Genomic DNA, 20,133 nt, shown 5'->3' with positions numbered 1-20,133 from the left:
TAACTTAAACTCTCTGAAACTAATGGTCTAGATTCAGCCACATCGATAAAGACATTATAAACAGAAGAAACCTCAAATTACCCCTACCGTATTACCCAGATCTCAATTGACTCTAAAATAAATATTATTATCAATTAGGTCCAAAAACTCTTAGATGTTTCTCAATTGGATCTTCCTGTCAATCGATTTTAGTTTTTATGTAAATATATTTAAAAATAAGTCATTTTATTGCATAAAATATGCAAACCAGATGGAAATATTAACAGATTGGGACAGATTGAGAAGTATGAGCTGAATTGAAAAATATCTTTATTTTGGGACTTGAATAAGAGTAAATGTATACATTAAGGACTAAATAAGAGGTTTCCCCAAGTTGATACAGCACCCTGTACCGCCTCTACTTCTCATAAATAGAACTACGAAAACCCCCAAAGAAAAACCCTAGCCTCCTCCGTGCTTTACATTCACCAAAAGCAGAGAAAGTCTCCATCTTTGATTAAGAAACCCTAAACCTAAAAATGGTATCCTCTCTCTCTTTCTCCTTAGCAGCGCATAGGATTTAGTTTTGTTTTCTATGAAAGGTTTCACTTTGGTTTTTTGGTTTTGCAGACAGTAGAAGCAGTGAATCCAAAAGCATACCCGCTTGCAGATGCCCAGTTGTCAATAACAATACTTGACCTTGTTCAACAAGCTGCTAACTACAAGCAACTCAAGAAAGGAGCCAATGAAGGTTAGTTTTGTCAATAGTAGCAGCTAATGTGTGTTTTTTTTTTTTGCTGATATAAAACATGGGGTTTTAATAAAGTTTTGATTTTCAGCTACTAAGACACTTAACAGAGGTATCTCTGAGTTTGTTGTGATGGCTGCTGATACTGAACCACTTGAGATCCTTCTCCATCTTCCTTTGCTTGCTGAAGACAAGGTTATCTTTTCTTTTTTTCTTTTTACTTTTTGTTGATGGTTTTTTTGTTTGGGGTTTCTGTCTTGTTGTGGATTGGTTTGTTGTATTTGTGAAAATATTAAGAGAATGTATTTTTAGGGATTTATGCTTATTTATTTGGTTTTTTGTTTTATTTTTTCTGGTTATTGCCTTACAACTGGTTTTGTCACTAGTTTAGTTCTGGATGCCTTTGTTGGTTATATATGACAAGTTCACATATATACTCGTCTTCAATCACACCGACTTCAATTCAGTAATCTGAATAAATTTGATTTAGGAAGAATGAATTTCATTGGATTGGATTATGGTTTTGTAACTTTTTTTAAGCTATTCTGCCATTGCATTTCTTACGCAGGCTTGAAACTCCCATTCTAAACTCCCAAGTTTAGGCCGTTCTTATTTATAGAATTTCACACAACTTTCTTTCTTTTCTGGTTACAAAGGATATATAAAGCGAAGAACTAGCTAGTACTAAAGTGGGGGAACATAAACCAACTTATATCACTCCACATAAAGCTAAGACAACTCTAGAATTGTAATGTCTAACTGCAAGTCATATACGTAATTTGCTAGCCAGTCTGCTACTGAATTAGCTTCACAATAAATTTGCAGCATTTGCTAGGAGTCTTATACTGCACAAGAAAGGATAGCCGTTTGTAATAGCATCATCCCTGCCCAAAATCACATGTAACACCATGCTAGAATCCACCTCAAGCATAAGCTGACTATAACCCAATTTCCATGCTACGTGAAATCCTTCATAAATACCCTACAATTCTACCTTGAAAGAAGCATGTACATGACTTGGTTCTCTTTGTCACATGATTAAAGTAGAAGTTGACTTCACAGAGCTTGGTTCATTGACTTGTGATAGTAGAGATTGGATTTCAACTCTTTTCTTTTTCAACTATGAAAGGATGCTTGGGAATTATCCTAGATTACTCTTTATGTCAAAGGCATGAAATTAATGTTGTTTTTTGCCTGTGCTCCTTTTCTTTTCATTTTGTAAATGACTTTGTGGAGGCACAGAGCAAACTAAATTTTTTTTTTTATTTGAATTGGCAGAATGTGCCCTATGTATTTGTACCTTCAAAGCAAGCACTTGGCCGAGCATGTGGTGTCACGAGGCCTGTTATTGCTTGTTCTGTGACGACAAATGAGGGGAGTCAATTGAAAACCCAAATTCAACAACTCAAGGTATTTTGCTTTCTGTACGTTTCTGGAATTCATGTAGTGTTAACCTTGTTGAATTCAGCTCATAATTCTTTTCTCTCCCTTTTAAAATTCAGGATGCCATTGAGAAACTTTTGATCTGAAATAGCACGGAATGCAATTTCGGTGTGATGGGCCTCTTGGACCATTGGTGGTTTGCTACTTTGGAGGCTTTGACTGATGAAGTTGTGCCCTGTTGCCATGAACAAATAATGTTTTTTGACTTTTTTAAGGGCCTGTTATCTTGTGTTTTTTCACTCTGTGACTGGGGACCAATTATATAATGTTCAATATGAGTAGTTTGTTTGTTGTGGTTTAAATTTTGTCATGGAATTTTTTACAGTGAATGGTTTGTGCCATGAAAGCCAAATACTAATATTACGAAATGTGGCATTTGTCATGTGAGGATATTTGGTTTGGAAAGTAAAATTTGGTATCCAATTGCGCACCAAAAATGTTCAAACTGAGAGTAATTCTGAGAGAAAGTATTGCTCTTCAATCTTGATCTCGAAGGTCAAATGTGCGATGGCTTCAAATCACGCTGAGACATGAATTCTTGTTTGTTAATGTTCTCTTGCTTTCTGCCCTTCATTTTTTTTAATGAGCTCTTAAAGACTGATTGTTTTGTGTTCATGGTCGTATACCATGTTGCTATCTATCTTATACGAAGAGATTAAACAGGAAAGTGCTCCTTTATTCTTGAAATACTTTCTTGCAATGGCACGATGAAAATCTCAGATTTACCACCAGTTTTTACTATCGTAACTGGGTTTGCACCTTGCAAACGTTAACTTTTGATAACTAGAGATTTTTTTCAACTAAAGATATGTTTGTACCATCTAATGAATTCTTTCGTCAAGAAACTGTCATTGAAGAATGGGATTTTATCAAAATTAGACTGTGAATTAAGGAAGTTTCTTCACAGATGCCTACATGAGTTTGAATGAATAATTCTGACATTGGTTCTGCCACGAGGTAAATCTTTGAGGACTTCTCTCTCGTCCCATTTGTGCCCACCACAAAGTTACAACATTTACGACTGTCTGTGAAAACTCCTAATCACTCAAAGTGATGATCATTCCTCTGCTATTGATGTCTCAATACCACCTACAGCTCTACACAACACCTAAGATGAAAGGCACGCACCTCTTAAGCCATGTCCACGGTTCGATATCGAAAAAATAGCCTTCCACCCAACAAATGATATATTTTTAAAAAATTTAGTTAAATAAACTGTGGAGTGGATGACCCGTTTTACGAGTTTAGTAAGGTAATTCTGGTTGTCCTGATTTATAATTATTTTTCTAATTGAACTTAATTATATGATTGTTTATTTTTATTTTATTATATAATTAAAAAAATAGTTTGGAAAAAAACATGTTGCTAAATTTTAGAAATTCGAAGGGCTTGTACGAGTTTAACTTTTTTTTTTTTTGTTATAATTTTTTATTATTTCATCTTTAATTTTGAACTAATTAAGAATTAAGTTTCATAATTTATTTTGTCTCGCTTTCTATAAGGTTATCATAGTTTTTTTTAAAAGTTATAGTATTGGTTTGACGCTTGATTTTGCAATTATTTATTTTTGTTATCATATAGTTAAATAAACAATACTTTAGAATATAAAAAAAGCAAGTTATTAATTCCAATGTAGTTCATTACCCTGGTTTGCAAGTTTGACATGTTGACCCGGTTATTCAATTCACGGGTTTAGTGGGTTTACTCATCAAACCTAAAATGTTTTTTTTTTTAATTTCTACTCCTTTAATTTTTCTTATGGTTTTTTTTTTATTTCACTCTTATTCAAAATTAGATTGGTTGAGAAATAAAATTCATGGTTTATTTTTTCTACTTTCTATAGAGTTATCACGATCTTAAATAAATGTTTTTAGGTTGATACTCGATTTTAAAAACATCTAACATTATTATAAAATTAAACAAAAATAATTTATAAAAACAATAAATTTATTAAACCTGTTAAAATCCATAACTCAAGTTGCAAGGTGATCGTTTTTTTTTTTTTTTTATTTCACTCTTATTCAAAATTAGATTGGTTGAGAAATAGAATTCATGGTTTATTTTTTCTACTTTCTATAGAGTTATCACGATCTTAAATAATTGTTTTTAGGTTGATACTCGATTTTAAAAACATCTAACATTATTATAAAATTAAACAAAAATAATTTATAAAAACAATAAATTTATTAAACCTGTTAAAATCCATAACTCAAGTTGTAAGGTGATCAAGATGGATTTAATTTGACATCATTTTAATATAAAAACAATTATTGTCTTAAAGTTTTTTGAAAAACTATATAATATTTTTACTAGTTATTCAAATTATCTTTGAACCCATTTAATTAAATAATTCATTTTGGATCATCTCTCACACGTTTAAATTCGAAACTCGAGTTAGACAAAAAATCAAATTAATAAATTTTAAGATTGAACTACTTGATTAAATTTAATAATGTTATCAAAAAAATATCTACACTCTTAATATTTTTAATATTATTTTTAAATAAACAACTCTCTGTGAAATGCACGAGAATATGCTAATTATTATATTATATTATATAGAACTCTAAAACGCGTGGGAAAACACTGTAGCTTTCCCACCCCTACTGTGCATCAGTGAATTAAAGTCTTTTTTTTTCTTTTCTTTTAAGCCTCACTGTACTCATTTTTAATATATTATTATTATAATATTATATTATATTATATTATTCCTAAGCATTCATGCCTCACTTTACTCATTATTAATATATTATTATTATATTATATTATATTATTTAACTGTCTTATTTTTTTTTGTTTTTAATTTTTTTTTATTTTTTAAATGAATTTTTTTTGTTTGATTTAGTTTGTTGGTATTAAATTTTTTCTATTTAATTATCAGACTTTCATAACATATATCCTGGCTTGACGGGTTAACTTGGTTTGATGGGTTGACCCAATTAACTTTAGGTAAACCCGTTAATTTTTTCATTTATTTAGTTATCAAACTTTCATGATGCGAATTCCAGATTTGACGGGTTAATCCAGTTAATTCATTTTTTTTCTTTTTCTTCATTAGTTTTTTTTTCTGTTAGTTTTTTTTTTTAATCAATCTATTTAATTATCACACTTATATGACACGACCTTGCAGCCAGACCTACATCCGAGACTATTGGATCTGGTATTGCAGCCACCCCCACTTAAACTTGGGTCATGCAAGTTTGATGTTATTATTAATATTATAAATATTATTTTTAGGTCAGGTGTTGCAGCCAAACTCAAGACACTGTAACACTGGACCCAGAAATATTGGATGTGGTCTGACTATAAGGTCGTGTCATAAAAGTGTGATAATTAAATAAATTAATTAAAAAAAACAAAGAAAAAAAATCAACTGAAAGAGAAAAACTAATGAAGAAAAAGAAAAAGAAATTAAATTAATTGGGTTAACCCTTTAAACCAGGTTATCCCGTAAAACCTGGGATTTGCGTCATGAAAGTTTGATAACTAAATAGAATTTATTTTTTTTTAATGATTTTTTTGTTTGATTTAGTTTGTTAATGTTAAATTTTTTTATTTGGTTATCAGATTTTCATGATACGGATCTCGAGTTTGATGGGTTGACCTGATTTGACGAGTTATTTTTTTCATTTAGTTTAGTTTGTTAAAGTTAATTTTCTTTCTATTTAATTATCAGACTTTCATACTTTCATGATACGTATCGTGAGCTTGACAGGTTAACTTGGTTTGATGGGTTAACCCAATTAATTCTGGGTAAACCCGTCATTTTTTTTCTATTTAGTTATCAAACTTTCATTACGCGAATCTCAGGTTTTACGGGATAACCTGGTTTAAAAGGTTAACCCAATTAATTCATTTTTTTTTATTTTTCTTCATTAGTTTTTTCCTTTCTGTTGATTTTTTTTCTTTGTTTTTTTTTAAATTAGTTTATTTAATTATCACACTTTTATAACACGACCTTATAGCCAGACCCACATCCAAAATTCTTAAGTCCGGTGTTGCAATTAAGCTCACTTAAACTTGGATCATGTAAGTTTAATTTTATTATTAATATTATAAATATTACTTTTAGGTCAGGCGTTGCAGCCAAACCCAAGATTCTTGGGTATGCCTTACAAAAAAACCCAAAATTTTTAAATTTTTGTTGTTTTTTTTTTTATATTTTTATACAAAAAAAACCCGCGGCATAGCGCGGGTACCAAGGCTAGTAGAAACTATAAAGAAAGAAATGGTTGAGGTCCTATTTGACAACTTGGGGATTTCTTCTTATGTACTTGATGACTTAGATATCGTCGTGCTTGTAACACCTAAGATGAAAGGCACCTCTACACAACACCTCTTCAATTATCTGTAAGAAGTCTATTATAACCTTTTCTTAAATAAAAAACTATAAAACCTAGTTTTACCATGCACAAAAGCTAAATGAAATCGTAAAATTACAACTAAGATACTTTCCTAATTTAAAAATCCACTAAACCTCAAAAAACCTTAACAATTACAATATTACAAATAATTAAACAAAAAAATAATGGGATTTGTGTCTTGCAGCAATTCGAGCACAAGTTTGTGATTTGTGGTCTTATGCAGCAGCAGAAGTGTCTTGTGGGGCTTGATCATCACCCCATTCAGATTGCATTTCATACTTGCAATTAATTAGACAGCTTCAATATATTTGCTCATAATGTTTTCTTATAATTTGCATTCCTGCTTTAAAGGGATTAAAACTTCAAACATTGAACAATCTAGGTCACTAGGATTTTTCATCTTAGCAAAGCACATATGTAGCCATTTTTTCTTTGACATTTTACAGAGGGGCTCAGCCATAAAGAGACAGGAAGAGATTTGTGGTGACGAATTTGTGCTACAGTTTTGAAACATGCATGGACCTCTGTGTTGCAAAGCAGTACATTACACTCTATGGCCATGACTGCCTTGAAGGTGTCACCTGTGCTTGTGCTCACCTCTGTTGATCTCATGCCTAATGGAATCAAACTGGTCTCTGAGTGCGCACTTGCGCACCAACTTAATGCAATAAATTAATAATCACCAGAACCTATTACTATGAAGATATTAGGTATTTGTAATGAAAACAACGGATGAACGGCTCAATCAAGCAAGAGATGTAAACCAGTTACTTGATTAAAATGACCACATCACAAGTGAAAAAATTTGCGGATAACATTCTTGATCATGGAAAGCAACTGACACAAATAGAAGGTAAGTAACTAAATAGGCACAGAAAATTAGAATAAGAACACCAAATTTACATAGAAAATCCTTCAACTTAACAACAAATGAGCATCCGAACTTGCATCTGCACTCATCAGCCTACAAAATATTAAATGCACTTTTCATGTTTGCCATTGCCCTCGAATTGCAGAGAAGTACAAATTTCCCTAAAGGAAAGTGCATTTCCACTAAAATACTAATGCAACGCAAGCATTAAACAAGTAATTGGTAGCAAGATGAAATACCAGCTAATCTCCTAATGCGAATGACATCCACAAGTAAAAAGATTCAATTTCAGAATATAAAGTGCCACGATGACTGATTAAAGCAGAAGCTTCACTTGGCATGGCAGCTTTATCTACTGCTTCCTGTCATCACTAAGCAATTTGGGTTCAGATAAACGTGTCAATGAAGATTGTAATGTATAGTCATAATAACATCGCCAAAGACCATTAGCTATATTATACAAGAATATGCTGGCAAAATTAAAGCAGCTATAGTGAAACATATATGACAGCAACAGCCTACTCTGTGCGCCTACTCAGTAATCAGAATTCAATATTTTTAGTCATTGAGCAATGAAGCATAGAAATATATTTGATGCATGGTTTGAGTGGCACAATATAAGCAAACCTCGTGATTTCACAAGTATTCCTGTAAGCCTAATTGCAGTACAAAAAGAAAATTGACCCGTTGAAAATTCAAACTTCAAACACTGCAGGAATAATGATAATGGGGGCAAACACTAGCATCACTTCATACCCATGTCATTGATTTGATCTGAATATGATTTCACTGACATAACTAAAAAAAAAAATTAAAGAGAAACAGTGCGCCTGAAAAGTACTTCATCTTCATCATCATCGCTCTCGTCTTCCTCATCTGACAGAATCTCACACCCTGGTAGTTCTAACTTCCCGCCCATACAAAATGATGGGCCAAGACTCTCTGATTCAATATAATCGCCTTCTAACCTCTCCTCAAATCTTTTATCACTACAATTGAGGAACCAATTAAGTGAAGACCTGATCCCCTTGCTTTTCAGCATCTCGTACCTGGGCTTTATTCTAGATTCCAAGCTATAAGTAAAATATTCCGGGAATTCCACGAGCTCCTTCAATGGCCTTCCCATTTCACTCTTGAAAAAGTAATAGCTGTTCTTCATGAGTGGAACTCTCAACGCAAGTAACTGTGGGCATTTTATAACCATCATGGCCACATCCTCAGATGGGATTGCCCGCTCCAAAAGGAACTGAACAGGTTTCATAATCACATTTTGGTTAAGGCTAACAATTTGTGGCATTTTCTCTATCACTCTGGCAAACCTTTCAGGATCAATCTTCAGTTTCAAGTTAAAGAAATACTGCTGAGAAGAGAGCTTAGCTTTCAGAGGCAAACCCAGAATTTGTGGATACTGTGCTACAATGGAAGCGAGTACTTCCCTCCTAATCCCAAAACTAATCAAACAGTCCACATTTGGCTTAACAGTCTCTTGAAGATCATATCCAAGTACATATGGCCTTTTCTCCAACATCCGAGCCACTATCTTCTTTGGCAGACCTAAAGAAACCAAATAATCAACCAACGGCTTAATCATAGTCCCCACTCTCATCCCCAAAAAGTACGGATATTGCGTTACCATTGGTCCAATATCTCTAGGACTAACACCAATACTAACTAAATATGCCACGGAAGTACTCATTGTCCCTTCAAGCTTAAACCCAAGAAGCTCTGGATACTTCTGCAAAACATATCCGATATCCAGCTTGTCAACATCCAAACCCCGAAGAAACTTAATAACAGGCTGCAACTCAACAACTACACTCGCATGCAACACCTGTGGATAACTCTTAACAAACTCCCCAAGTTTAGACCTACTAATACCAATCTTTTCCAAATAACCCAGCACTGGTATAATGTTTTTCCTCACACTACAACCTAACATTAAAGGGTACTCATTAATATCATCAATAGTCAATCCCATTCTTTGCAAGAACTCAACACGCTCCTTCATAACCTCAACAGTTGATGGAAGTTCTAAACTTTCCAATTCATCAGGAATTATCCCTAAACCCTTAAGATAATCACAAATTATAACACGATTAACAAGCTTCTCTTTTTTACCTTGAACTACACCCCAAGTAACTGAAGGCATCTCATATTCATGGAATTTAGAAGCTTGTGTTGAAAATAGGGCATAAAATTGTAAAACCTCGAGAGGGTTTTGTGTGAGAGGGTTTCGGGGACATGGGTTTTGTTGGGCTTTGGATATTAATGCGGGATTTGTGTAAAATTTTTGTGGGGAAATAGGGTTAGTGCATAGAACTAGAAACTTTCTTCTTCTAAGCAATGAAAAGCTCATAGTTATAAATAAAATGGAACAGGGTTGTCCTTGAATTGCTTCTTTTGATGATTTTTGTATTGAAACGAGAAGAGTGGGAGGATTACCTTACTAAAGAGAAGTTAAAAGCTTTAAACTTGATTGTTGTTGTTGTGCTGCTGCTGCTGTTTGTGCACTGAGAAATGAGGAATTGTGAAGGGAGGAGAAGGGGGAAGCCAGTCTGCCAGAGTATTCTGGGCTAAGAGTTTGGATTTTAAGTCTGATGGGCTTTTGGGGAAAGTAAACGGCCTGTCGTTTGAGCTTTCTGTCTTGTAAGAGTTTTGAGATGGCATAAAATAATTTGAATTTTAATTATTGCTTGATGTCAGGAAAAAACTTGAAATCAATAACGAGCACACACAACACAAAAAAATTATGTGATTAAATAAAAAAATCAAATTCTAATTAATATTTTATTTTCAATGCCATCCAACATCTCTAAAACCATTCCTTAAAAAATTTCATTGTAAATCATTTCCTCATGATAAGTTTTTTATAAGCTATTTGGTATTAATTTTTTACTTCAACTGAATTCAATTTTAATTTTTAATTTTAATTTAAATTTAATTAATAAATAAGTTAAATTTATATTTAAAAAAATATAAAATTCAATTTATTTTATTTATATATTACCCTCTTCATATTATTCATTCAAAAGTCTCTAAAAAACTATGCGTGAATAGGTATTTTGAATAAACTTATTTTAACATTATCATTTTTATTTAGGATAACAAATCAGGTGTTAATCTCTGATTTGCTTTTATATAATTTTTAAAGATTAAATTTCATTTAAAATTTAATTATTAACACTCAAAATACTTTCAAATATAAAAATATTTGACTTAGTCAACCCGTACTTGACTTGACACAACCCATCAACTCTTTTTCTTAAAAAAAAAAATTTCTAATTATTTTTTTTCTTAAAATAACATTATTTTAATTATTTAAAAAAATATATTTTTCTAGGTCAACCCTTTTCGAGTTAATTTTTAAAACTATGTCTAAAACTATCATATTTTCTCCATGGTCCTGGTCCTTCTAGGTTAAATAATTTAGAAATTTTACATTGCTTTGCCTGGCTAGTAATACTAGGTTGGTAGTGTGTATTATTTAATAATTATCCCAATAATTATATATTTAATTTTACCTATAGACAAATACGCAAGATTACGTTTCATTCTTGTTTAAATAATAACAATGAAGCTCAGAATAGCTAGGAATTTTTTTTTTTTAAATGCTATTTGTTTGATAAGAAATGAAAAGAAATATAAAAAATTCAAGTGGTTGAAGCTTCTTCCAAAGTAATAGAAATAAAAGCAACGAATAGAGTGGAAAAGCCTGAGTCGAAAAAAGAAATCCTCACTTCTTTCTCTCATTTAGAGCGTGTTTGGCAGTGTTGTAATGCGATTGCTTTTCAAATAGCTTTTCGTGCCGAAATACATGTCAATGATATTTTTTTTATTTTTTTAAAATCATTTTTGACATTCAGCACATCAAAACATTCCAAAAAGTACAAACCACACTTAATTTTAACAAATTTTTTTTTTTAAAATTTTACAAAAACGCAGGTAAAAATGCAGCCCCAAACGGGCTCTTAAAACTGTAAATGAGATATTCTATAATTTCATGAGTTCATTTTTTTATTTCATTTTAGAATTTCTCTCCGTCTTTAATGGTAAATGAGGAGGAACTAGAATGTCAACTTGGGGGATGGGATAATTAAATTGATACTTATTAATAATATGGTTGTTTGTATATATGTGCGTATACTATATTGGGTCATTAGGTGATAAGTTTTCATAGCTTTGAATCAAGAAAACCATGTAAATAAAATTGACATCAATAAATGATAATTTTTTAATAACTAATAAATTTTTTATTTGAATTAAAAAATGAAAATGTAATTTTTTTATTTTCTTAATTTTTATTTGACTAATAAAATTGGAATTAAATGAAAAACAATCTAATCCCTATATTACTACGAATAGAATAGTTGGCCACTCTACCACTAAGCTACTATGGAACTATGAGAGATTAGATTTTATAGAGTTTAATTCTCATTTTCAACCCATGACAAATATATATGAGCTTGAAGTTTTCTTTGTAATCTCTAAAATTTCTTTGTCGTGTCTTTGTTCCATGACTCATTTCATCTTTGTGAATATATATATATATAGTAAAAATGAATATGATAATAGGAAATGGTAAAAAAAAAAAAAAAAACAGAGATATTTTTCTTCATATTTGTTTTGCTCATTTCTATCTCATTCCAATGAATTAATGATACAAACTCATTTTAAAACTAATTCCAATATACCTCAACAAAATTCAAATCTACTAGTAAGTTACATGGATTTTAAAACAATTTACTTTATTTATGGACAAGTTAGAGTTATAGAAAATACTAGTTTTCTCAAAGTCTATTTCTCTTATAAAAAAGTGCTGCTTGATAATATCCTTATTGAAAATATCCTTGATCCTATTTATAACAATTGAAACCAATAATTCAATTCTAATCTAATTAAATATTTTTGAGAAGCCAATATAATGATTTTAAATATTTAAGGATATATTTGAAATATCTACAATGATCAGTGGTCATGGCTCGCCTTGCTTCCAGGTAGTTGTGCCACTCATGGAGGTTTCACATTAAATTTTATCTCACTAGATAATGCATTTTCAATTAATTTTTATAACAAAAGCTAAATGTTGTGGAGTTTTTATTATTCACCAAGACACATGTCACTGTGAATTGGAGCAATATAATGATGTATTGTCCTTGCCAAAGAAACTTGCTAGGCATGCAGTTGAGGGTGATGCTGTCTTTTTCTGTATGATACATTTAAGCATTGAAATAATATGATTAAGAACAAAATGGTTCATTTGAGTTTTTTAGAGTTTGGCTAATAAGGTCACACTTGGGTTTGACATTGCCACACACTAGGAACTAAGATCTCGCAGGAGCACCAGACCCAAGTACCCTGGGTCTAGAAAAGGATGTTATGTCCAAGAAACTTGGGTCAAGCAGGGAGCTAGACCCAAGTTATATGGATTTAGCCGTGCCAAATCCAAGTTACTTGGATTTGAAAAGGGTCGCGTCTAGTCTAACATCACATAATATTATTATTAATATTATTAATATTATTATTTTTTATTATTGTTAATATTATTAATATAATTATTATAAAAATTTGAAGAAAAAAATTATTGCTATTGAAAAGAAATCATAGATTTGATTTAAAGTGTAAAATTAATTATTATTATTATTATTATTATTATTATTATTATTCTTAATATTAGTATTAGTATTAATATTATTATTATTATCATCACCATCATCATCATCATCGTTAATAAATTTGAAAAAAAAATATTATTACTATTGAAGAAAAATAATAAATCTCATTTAAAGGGATTAAAAACTATAAGAACTTGGGTCCGACAAGTGTAATATTATTATTAGTATTATAAATATTATTATATTCATTATTATTAATAATATTAAATTTTTAAAAAAATATCATTGCTATAAAAAAAATTGTAGATTTGATTTGAAGGGTGAAATTAAAATTTTTTATTGTTGTTGTTGTTATTATTTTCATTATTGTTAATATTATTTATATAATTATTAATAAATTTGAAAGAAAATATTATTATTATTGAAGAAAAACCATAAATTTCATTTGAATGGTCAAATTAAAAACTATAAGAACTTGGGTCGGACATGTTTAATATTATTATTAATAAATTTTAAAAAATATATTATTATTATTGAAAAAAATCATAGATTTGATTTGAATAATAAAATTAAAAATTATTGTTGTTGTTGTTGTTGTTAATATTAGTATTACTATTGTTATTATTATTATTAAATTTGAAAAAAAAAAATTAGTATTATTAAAGAAAAACCATAAATTTAATTTGAAGGGATTAAAAACTATAAGTACTTGGCAAGTAATTGAGGTTTGGTAAAGATATCAGACCCGCTAGACTTAATGATTGTCCTTACCAAAGAAACTTGATGGGCATGTTATTGGGGTGAGGTTGTCTTTTCCATGAGATACATCTAATATTGAAATAATGGTTGCGGATCTGGCTTGGCCATGAAATCCAAGAGACTTAGGTCTGGAAATGGACGTCGACCCAATTGTCTTGGGTCTAACATGATCGTCAGATCCAGGTCTTTTTAAAAAATATAAAATATTTTTTTTATATTTATTTTTAAAATTGTTATTAATCCTTTATGGAGTGCGTAGACCAATACACTATTAACACTGTAAAACACATCACACTTAATTGGATCATACAATATGATCTGTAATTTGTTACACTTACATTTATAAAAATATATTTACATTGAAAAGGCATTCAATTTAACACTTTATTTTTGTGTTTTTCAATAATTTTAATATTTTTATATTAAAATATATAATCTAAAAACATCTAAATTAATTTAAAATTATTTTAAAAAACATTTCAAATTAAAACATCACTTTTAGAGTCCGTTTATTTTTGTAGTTTTAAAAGCATTTTTAAAAATAATTAAATTTTTTTATTTACTTCAAATTAATTTTTTTATGTTTTTAAATCGCTTTAAGAAAAAATAATTTTTAAAAAAATAAAAAATACTATTTTAATGTATTTTTAAACTAAAAAACTTTAAAAAGCACTCTGAAAAAAACACCTTAACGCACCTCGCCTGGCATGGTCGTTGAAAGTGCATTTGCTTTCTTTAAGCATGTATAGATCGATGTGATAGCATTTGGAAATATTTCGTCGTTTGGGACCTTTCTTGTTGCTTGCCACAAGAATCCTCTCTTTCTAGCCTCCTGAGCTTGACTACAATAATGATCAGTTTTACCATGTCAGCACGCCCATGCTATCAGCAGCAGCCAGTCATTCCTCATGCACAGTACTTGCAACGATGGGATACACGGGAACAACAATAAAGAAGGAGAAGACAATTATCCATGAAGACAGGGAAAAGAGTAAAACAAGTTCATTTAAGCCCCAGGCCTGACCTTCACGTTAATGGCAGGCCTTCACAGGAGTCCTTAACGCCTGTGAATAGGAATAGGAACTTCTCTTCTATATATTTTCTTACTGTTACACGTGAACTAGCCAATTTAAAGCTCACATATAGTAAATTCGCATAAAAGAACACATTCATGTTACTATCTCAGGCACATAAATGAATGCTGGTCTTCTAGATATGTAGTTTCTGAACCCTTACGAGGAATTGCGCTTTTATTTCATTAATAAATCACCTGCTTGGCTTAATTTGTAGAGAGATTTTGTCATGTTAACGATTTGTTGGCCTAATTTATGACAGCTATTTTGCTGAATTTCCCTCCCAGTTTCTTCTTTCCTTCTTTGGGGCCCGTTTGCAATTTGTTTGTGGGTGTTTAGGCATGTACTACCAAGGCAGCTATAGAACATTTTGCATAATAAAAAAAGAAATGGACAGCAATATTAATTAGTTGACTATCCAGACAATGGACAGTAATACTAGTTGACCACCCAGATGTGCAGCTGTTTCTTGTGTTGAGAATTGAATGCAGGATTCAAACTTGTACTTATGATTTTAAATATACTTCTGCTGAATGTTCATTTAAAGCTTTGATATGTGTGTGTGTGTTTTGATTTATTTTCATGAACTCACCAAAACATGTGAAACCTTCATAATTAAGATAGCCGTGGATCATGTGAAGTGTATCAGGTGTACTTCCATTGACATTTAAAACCCACCCCTTTCCCTCCTTGTAAAATTTATATATATTCACCTACTCACTTGTCAACTCCACTCAGCAACTTCTTTCTTGCAAGATCTCTTCTCTCACATTTCTTTTCCTTTTATAGGATTTAAGTATTTCTTGATCAAGTTTCCCAGAAGGAAGCAATGAAGTTCTTAGTTGGAGCCCACAAATCTTTGCTTGTTATGCTTATTTTTATGGTTTTCATGGTTGGTAAAAGCCTCCGGCCTCATCATTGTAAGTGCACTTAATCGACCATTTCTTCTCTCGATCTTCAATTGGTTTCAGAGCAAAACGACTCTTTAAGTCTTGTTTTCACTTCCAAAATGCTATCATCGTAGGATAGGAACATGCAAGTTATTACAAGTGTAATCTCTATATTTATTTTCAACTATTTTGGTAGATACCAAGTCCAGCTACAGCAAAGAAGGTGCTGCTTCAAATGGTGATGAGGCTCATGATTTCCCCAAGGTTTGTTTTCTGGATGTTTTTAGGGTTAACTTGTCAACGTTGTCAAGTAAATTTATCTATGGTGAACAAGGGTATCAATTTTTTGTGATCTTCTGGCAATGTGTAGGAAGCAGCAAGAGAAGAGCTAGGAATGGAACTATATCCGACAGGATCAAGCTTGCCAGACTGCTCTCATGCCTGTGGACCTTGCACTCCATGCAAGAGGGTGATGGTGAGCTTCAAGTGCTCCGTTGCAGAATCTTGTCCTATTGTTTACAGGTGCATGTGTAAAGGGAAATACTACCATGTGCCCTCAGCTTGATTGCTTCAAAAGCTCATTAATATAATTAATGGAGGACGTTAGCACTCCAGTAGTAATCTAGTAGCTAGCTAGGTCTGGTTTATGAGCGTGGAAGCTGTTAGTTAATATGTTTTGACGTAAAGTAGTACTGTTGGCCCTAATTACGTACGCCATGAAGTTATTTATGTGTGCATTTCGAGAGGGAGTTGGAAAAAACTTAAGAGGAGAAAGATGTGTGTAAATAGTGGAATCATGAGGTTTTGCTAGCTTGAATGGTAGAATATTTCAGATTTTGTTATGCGTTTTCTCCTCAACAATGGACTGGAATTGTGTTTTGGTTACTCCTTTCGTCTCTCTGTATGTTTGCCCGTGTATGCATGTTTTGCAAAACTTATATGAATAATTATGGTGATTGCAAAGCAGTGATACCGTGACGCTTGGAAGAGCATTAATGTTAGGTTTAAAAAAATAAATTCGGAATATATTAAAGTAATATTTATTTTATTTTTTAAAAATAATTTTTAACATTAATTAACATATTAGAAAGATCTAAAAATATAAACAAATTAATTTTAAATAAATAAAAATTAATTTTTTTTAAATAAACACGTTGTAATTATATTCTTAAACATTATCCAAGTTTACAACTAAATTAACACCATTAGCAATCTTCTCTCTCTCATAGTCTCAACTTCAAATCTTTTCTTTATTCAAAAAAAGAAAAAAAAAGTGATATTGGAGGAAGAAAAAGTGACAAATTGAGAGATTACTACTCATATATGTTCTACAGAATTTATACATCAAGAATATTTTGAACATCTTGGGCAGTAATCAGCCCTAAATTCATTAATCCTCTCAAAAACAAAAAGAAAAAACACATGAGACACATTCCTTGTAATAATTTAGTAATTTTTTATTGAAAAAAATAATATAAATCATATATTACAACATTATTTAATAATTTAAGTTATTAAATTAAGATAATTTTTTAATATTATATGAGAGCGTTGATTATTAAACAATTATAAGTTTAAATCTCATCATTTTTTATAAAATTAAATATAAAATAATTTTTTTATAAATTTTAAATTTGAAAAAATTTTATTTAAAAAAATATATCAAAAAATAATATAAATTATATTATAAAATTTTATATAATAATTTAAATTATTAAATTGATTTACAGAATAGCTGGTGCATTTTTTGTACCAAACTGGAAGAACATTAAAAAAAAAAAAAAAGGTCAGGAGGAGACTGTTCATTGGGGATCTCAAGAGGAACCGCGTCAGCCTCTTCCATTTGAACTGGGGCACTTCAGAACGGCATTGAATGCCACAACTTGGACAAAATAATTCACCTTGCAACAATTCTGTTCATCAGGCATTAATTATTAACTCTTACAGAACAACATTCATTATTCCAACACATTCTTGCTTGTTAAGAACTGTTCAATCCTGCCATGACAATCTTGGCTTGATCTGGGATTTAGTGAGACTGTTGAAACAGTACTGGCGCATGGAGATCACGCGCCCCCGTGGCTGGTGGGGCATGAACCGACGCTCTGGCGGCTAGAGAAGATGATGGTTGGCTGGATCGGGCTCCTCTTCTTCTCCTTGTCACTCCTATACCAGTGATGGGTGTTACCTGTTACATGCAAATTAAACCCAAACACAATCGGTTTAATTTGCCCTCTTTAGATTTGATTCTCTCCACCACGGCTGGGCCGATTTTGTTTCTTCCTTTTTAGCTGTCGTCGGGTCTATTGATGTTGGAACTGTTAACGGTGGAGGAAGAATGGGCGGAGACTGTTATGGACCAATTTAATTTCTTCATTGTCATACAAATATTCATCTTACATCTGCTAAAAGGGTTATAAGATATGTGAAAGGTACTCTACAGTTTGGTCTTCAGTTTAACAAGGGATCAGTTCAACTCAATGGTTTTTATGACTCCGATTGGGCTGATAATCCAGATGATCAGAAATTTATCTTAGGATATTGTATTTATCTAAACTCATGTCTGATTTCTTGAACTGCTAAGAAACAATCCGTGGTGACAAGATTAAGCACGAAGCTGAATATCGATCGATGGCACACACAGTACGTAACTGAACTGTACTGGTTGAGAATGTTATTCAAAGAACTTCATATATCTTTACTTACAGCAGCTTGCATTTGGGCTGACAATAGTAGTGTTTTAGCAATATCTTCTAACCCTGTCTTTCATGTTAGAACAAAACATATAGAGATAGACTATCATTTTATCCGTGAGAAGATCTTTAACAAAGATATATAAGCCTCAGACATCTTCACTAAAGGACTCTCTGCATCACGTTTCTTTTCTCTTAAAGACAAGCTAATGGTTCATGATCTTCCCATCAGCTAGCTTGAAGGAGGTTGTTAGCGATAAATCTTATGGTAGTCTTGTCAGTAACAGATGAGATCATGTTCATCTCTACTCTCTGTTAAGCTTTGTTAGTAACAGAAGAGATCATGTTTGTTTCAAGATAAAGATGTATGTTTAGCTTGTTATCTCATTATATTCTTATCTCTTCTTAGGCTGATCTTCTATTCAGCTTGTCCGCACTTTAATTTAGTCTTGTAACGACATGGGAATTAAAGAAAGGATATCTGGTTAATATCGTGATCATTAGCAATGTATGGGTCTCCCGCCATTGCTATTTGGATAACGACAAATGGGATTACTAGCAATGAGGAAAAAACGAGGGTGGAAGAAGTTGAGGCCATGATGAAGAGAGCAGAGCTTCTGCAGTTTGATATGGTGTTTTTGGATGATGTTCTTGGTTTTGAAAGATTTATTTTTATATATATATATATATATATATATATATATATATATATGTTTTTGGGAGGACAATTGGATAAAAACAACTCAGTTGATGAGCATTACAATGCCCAATTGTTATTGTAGTCAATGCTTTGATTTTCTTTATTCATTGCAGTTTGATATGCTAGTTAAATGTCAAGAAAAAAAATATTATAAAAAAAAAGATTTTTTATTTTCCCACTCTATCGTATTACTTGTTTAGATGCCGGCACACATTGCTGCTGCAGCCTGCAGGGAATCAACAAGAAGATTTTCTTTTAACTTGTTTTTTAAAAAAGAAGTTTCTAATTAATATGCTTTTTTATTTTATTTATTCGATATACTTATATGTGCTATACGGTTTTATTTTATTTATTTGATAGAATTGTATGTGCTAAAAAATCAGAAAAAAAATGGGGGAAAAAAAGAAAAAAGAAAGGAAGGCCTACGCTGGGCCAACCACTTGGATTAGAGTGGGCTTAGCTGTACGAGGCCTGCTCCTTCACCTTCCTTGGGCTTAGATGCTATATCTGCCTGGCCCATGAAGCAAAACACACAGTCCACCTCCTATTTTCAATTGAGTTTTTTTGATAGTTACAACTTACAAGCACTACGTTTAGATCCACTTTTTCATGGATTAGATCTTGACTTTTGGAGCTTGTCATGATTTATTTCTCTACACACAGAAGTGATTTTAATTTTCAAAGAACGATGGGATGCGAATCCAATCGCCAGACACAGATATGTCATCAATATGAATGCCTCACGAGCTCTTCAAAACGTTATTATTGCCCACCATTGTCAGCAGTGCCGGCTGCTTGCCTCGAGGTTTCTCCACCGTTCAGTTTTGCATTTTGAACAGAGGTTAGATAAGATTTGAATTTTTTTTTTTTTTTTATGTTTTTTATTGTTTTAATATATTAATATTAAAAATATTATTTTAATATATTTCTAAATAAAAACATCTTATGTGAATGGTTTCGACGGCGGGCTGCAGCGTTCCCATTGAGCTTACAAGAGCGAA

General features: G+C 31.5%; 3 protein-coding genes across 3 annotated transcripts; 2 read left to right on the top strand and 1 right to left on the bottom strand.

Moving 5' to 3' along the window:
- The first annotated feature begins 377 nt into the window (after window positions 1-377).
- LOC118043657 (uncharacterized) lies at window positions 378-2,472 on the top strand. The gene is made up of 5 exons (XM_035051695.2): window positions 378-521; window positions 610-730; window positions 819-922; window positions 2,006-2,137; window positions 2,230-2,472. The coding sequence occupies exons 1-5, from the start codon at window positions 519-521 to the stop codon at window positions 2,254-2,256; spliced, it is 387 nt and encodes a 128-aa protein (XP_034907586.1). The 5' UTR covers window positions 378-518; the 3' UTR covers window positions 2,257-2,472.
- Window positions 2,473-7,970: 5,498 nt separating this feature from the next.
- On the bottom strand, window positions 7,971-9,973 carry LOC118043656 (transcription termination factor MTERF4, chloroplastic). Its single transcript, XM_035051694.2, has one exon. It carries the CDS (start codon window positions 9,759-9,761, stop codon window positions 8,217-8,219), a length of 1,545 nt encoding a protein of 514 aa, XP_034907585.1. The 5' UTR covers window positions 9,762-9,973; the 3' UTR covers window positions 7,971-8,216.
- Window positions 9,974-15,596: 5,623 nt separating this feature from the next.
- LOC118043654 (protein EPIDERMAL PATTERNING FACTOR 1) lies at window positions 15,597-16,613 on the top strand. The gene is made up of 3 exons (XM_035051693.2): window positions 15,597-15,769; window positions 15,936-16,003; window positions 16,110-16,613. The coding sequence occupies exons 1-3, from the start codon at window positions 15,679-15,681 to the stop codon at window positions 16,302-16,304; spliced, it is 354 nt and encodes a 117-aa protein (XP_034907584.1). The 5' UTR covers window positions 15,597-15,678; the 3' UTR covers window positions 16,305-16,613.
- The last annotated feature ends 3,520 nt before the right edge of the window (window positions 16,614-20,133 follow it).

This window comes from Populus alba, chromosome 13 (genome assembly GCF_005239225.2).
Source record: "Populus alba chromosome 13, ASM523922v2, whole genome shotgun sequence".
Classification (NCBI taxonomy): Eukaryota; Viridiplantae; Streptophyta; class Magnoliopsida; order Malpighiales; family Salicaceae; genus Populus; species Populus alba.
Note: the sequence above shows the minus strand (reverse complement) of the source record. Positions and strands in the feature narration are given on the sequence as shown.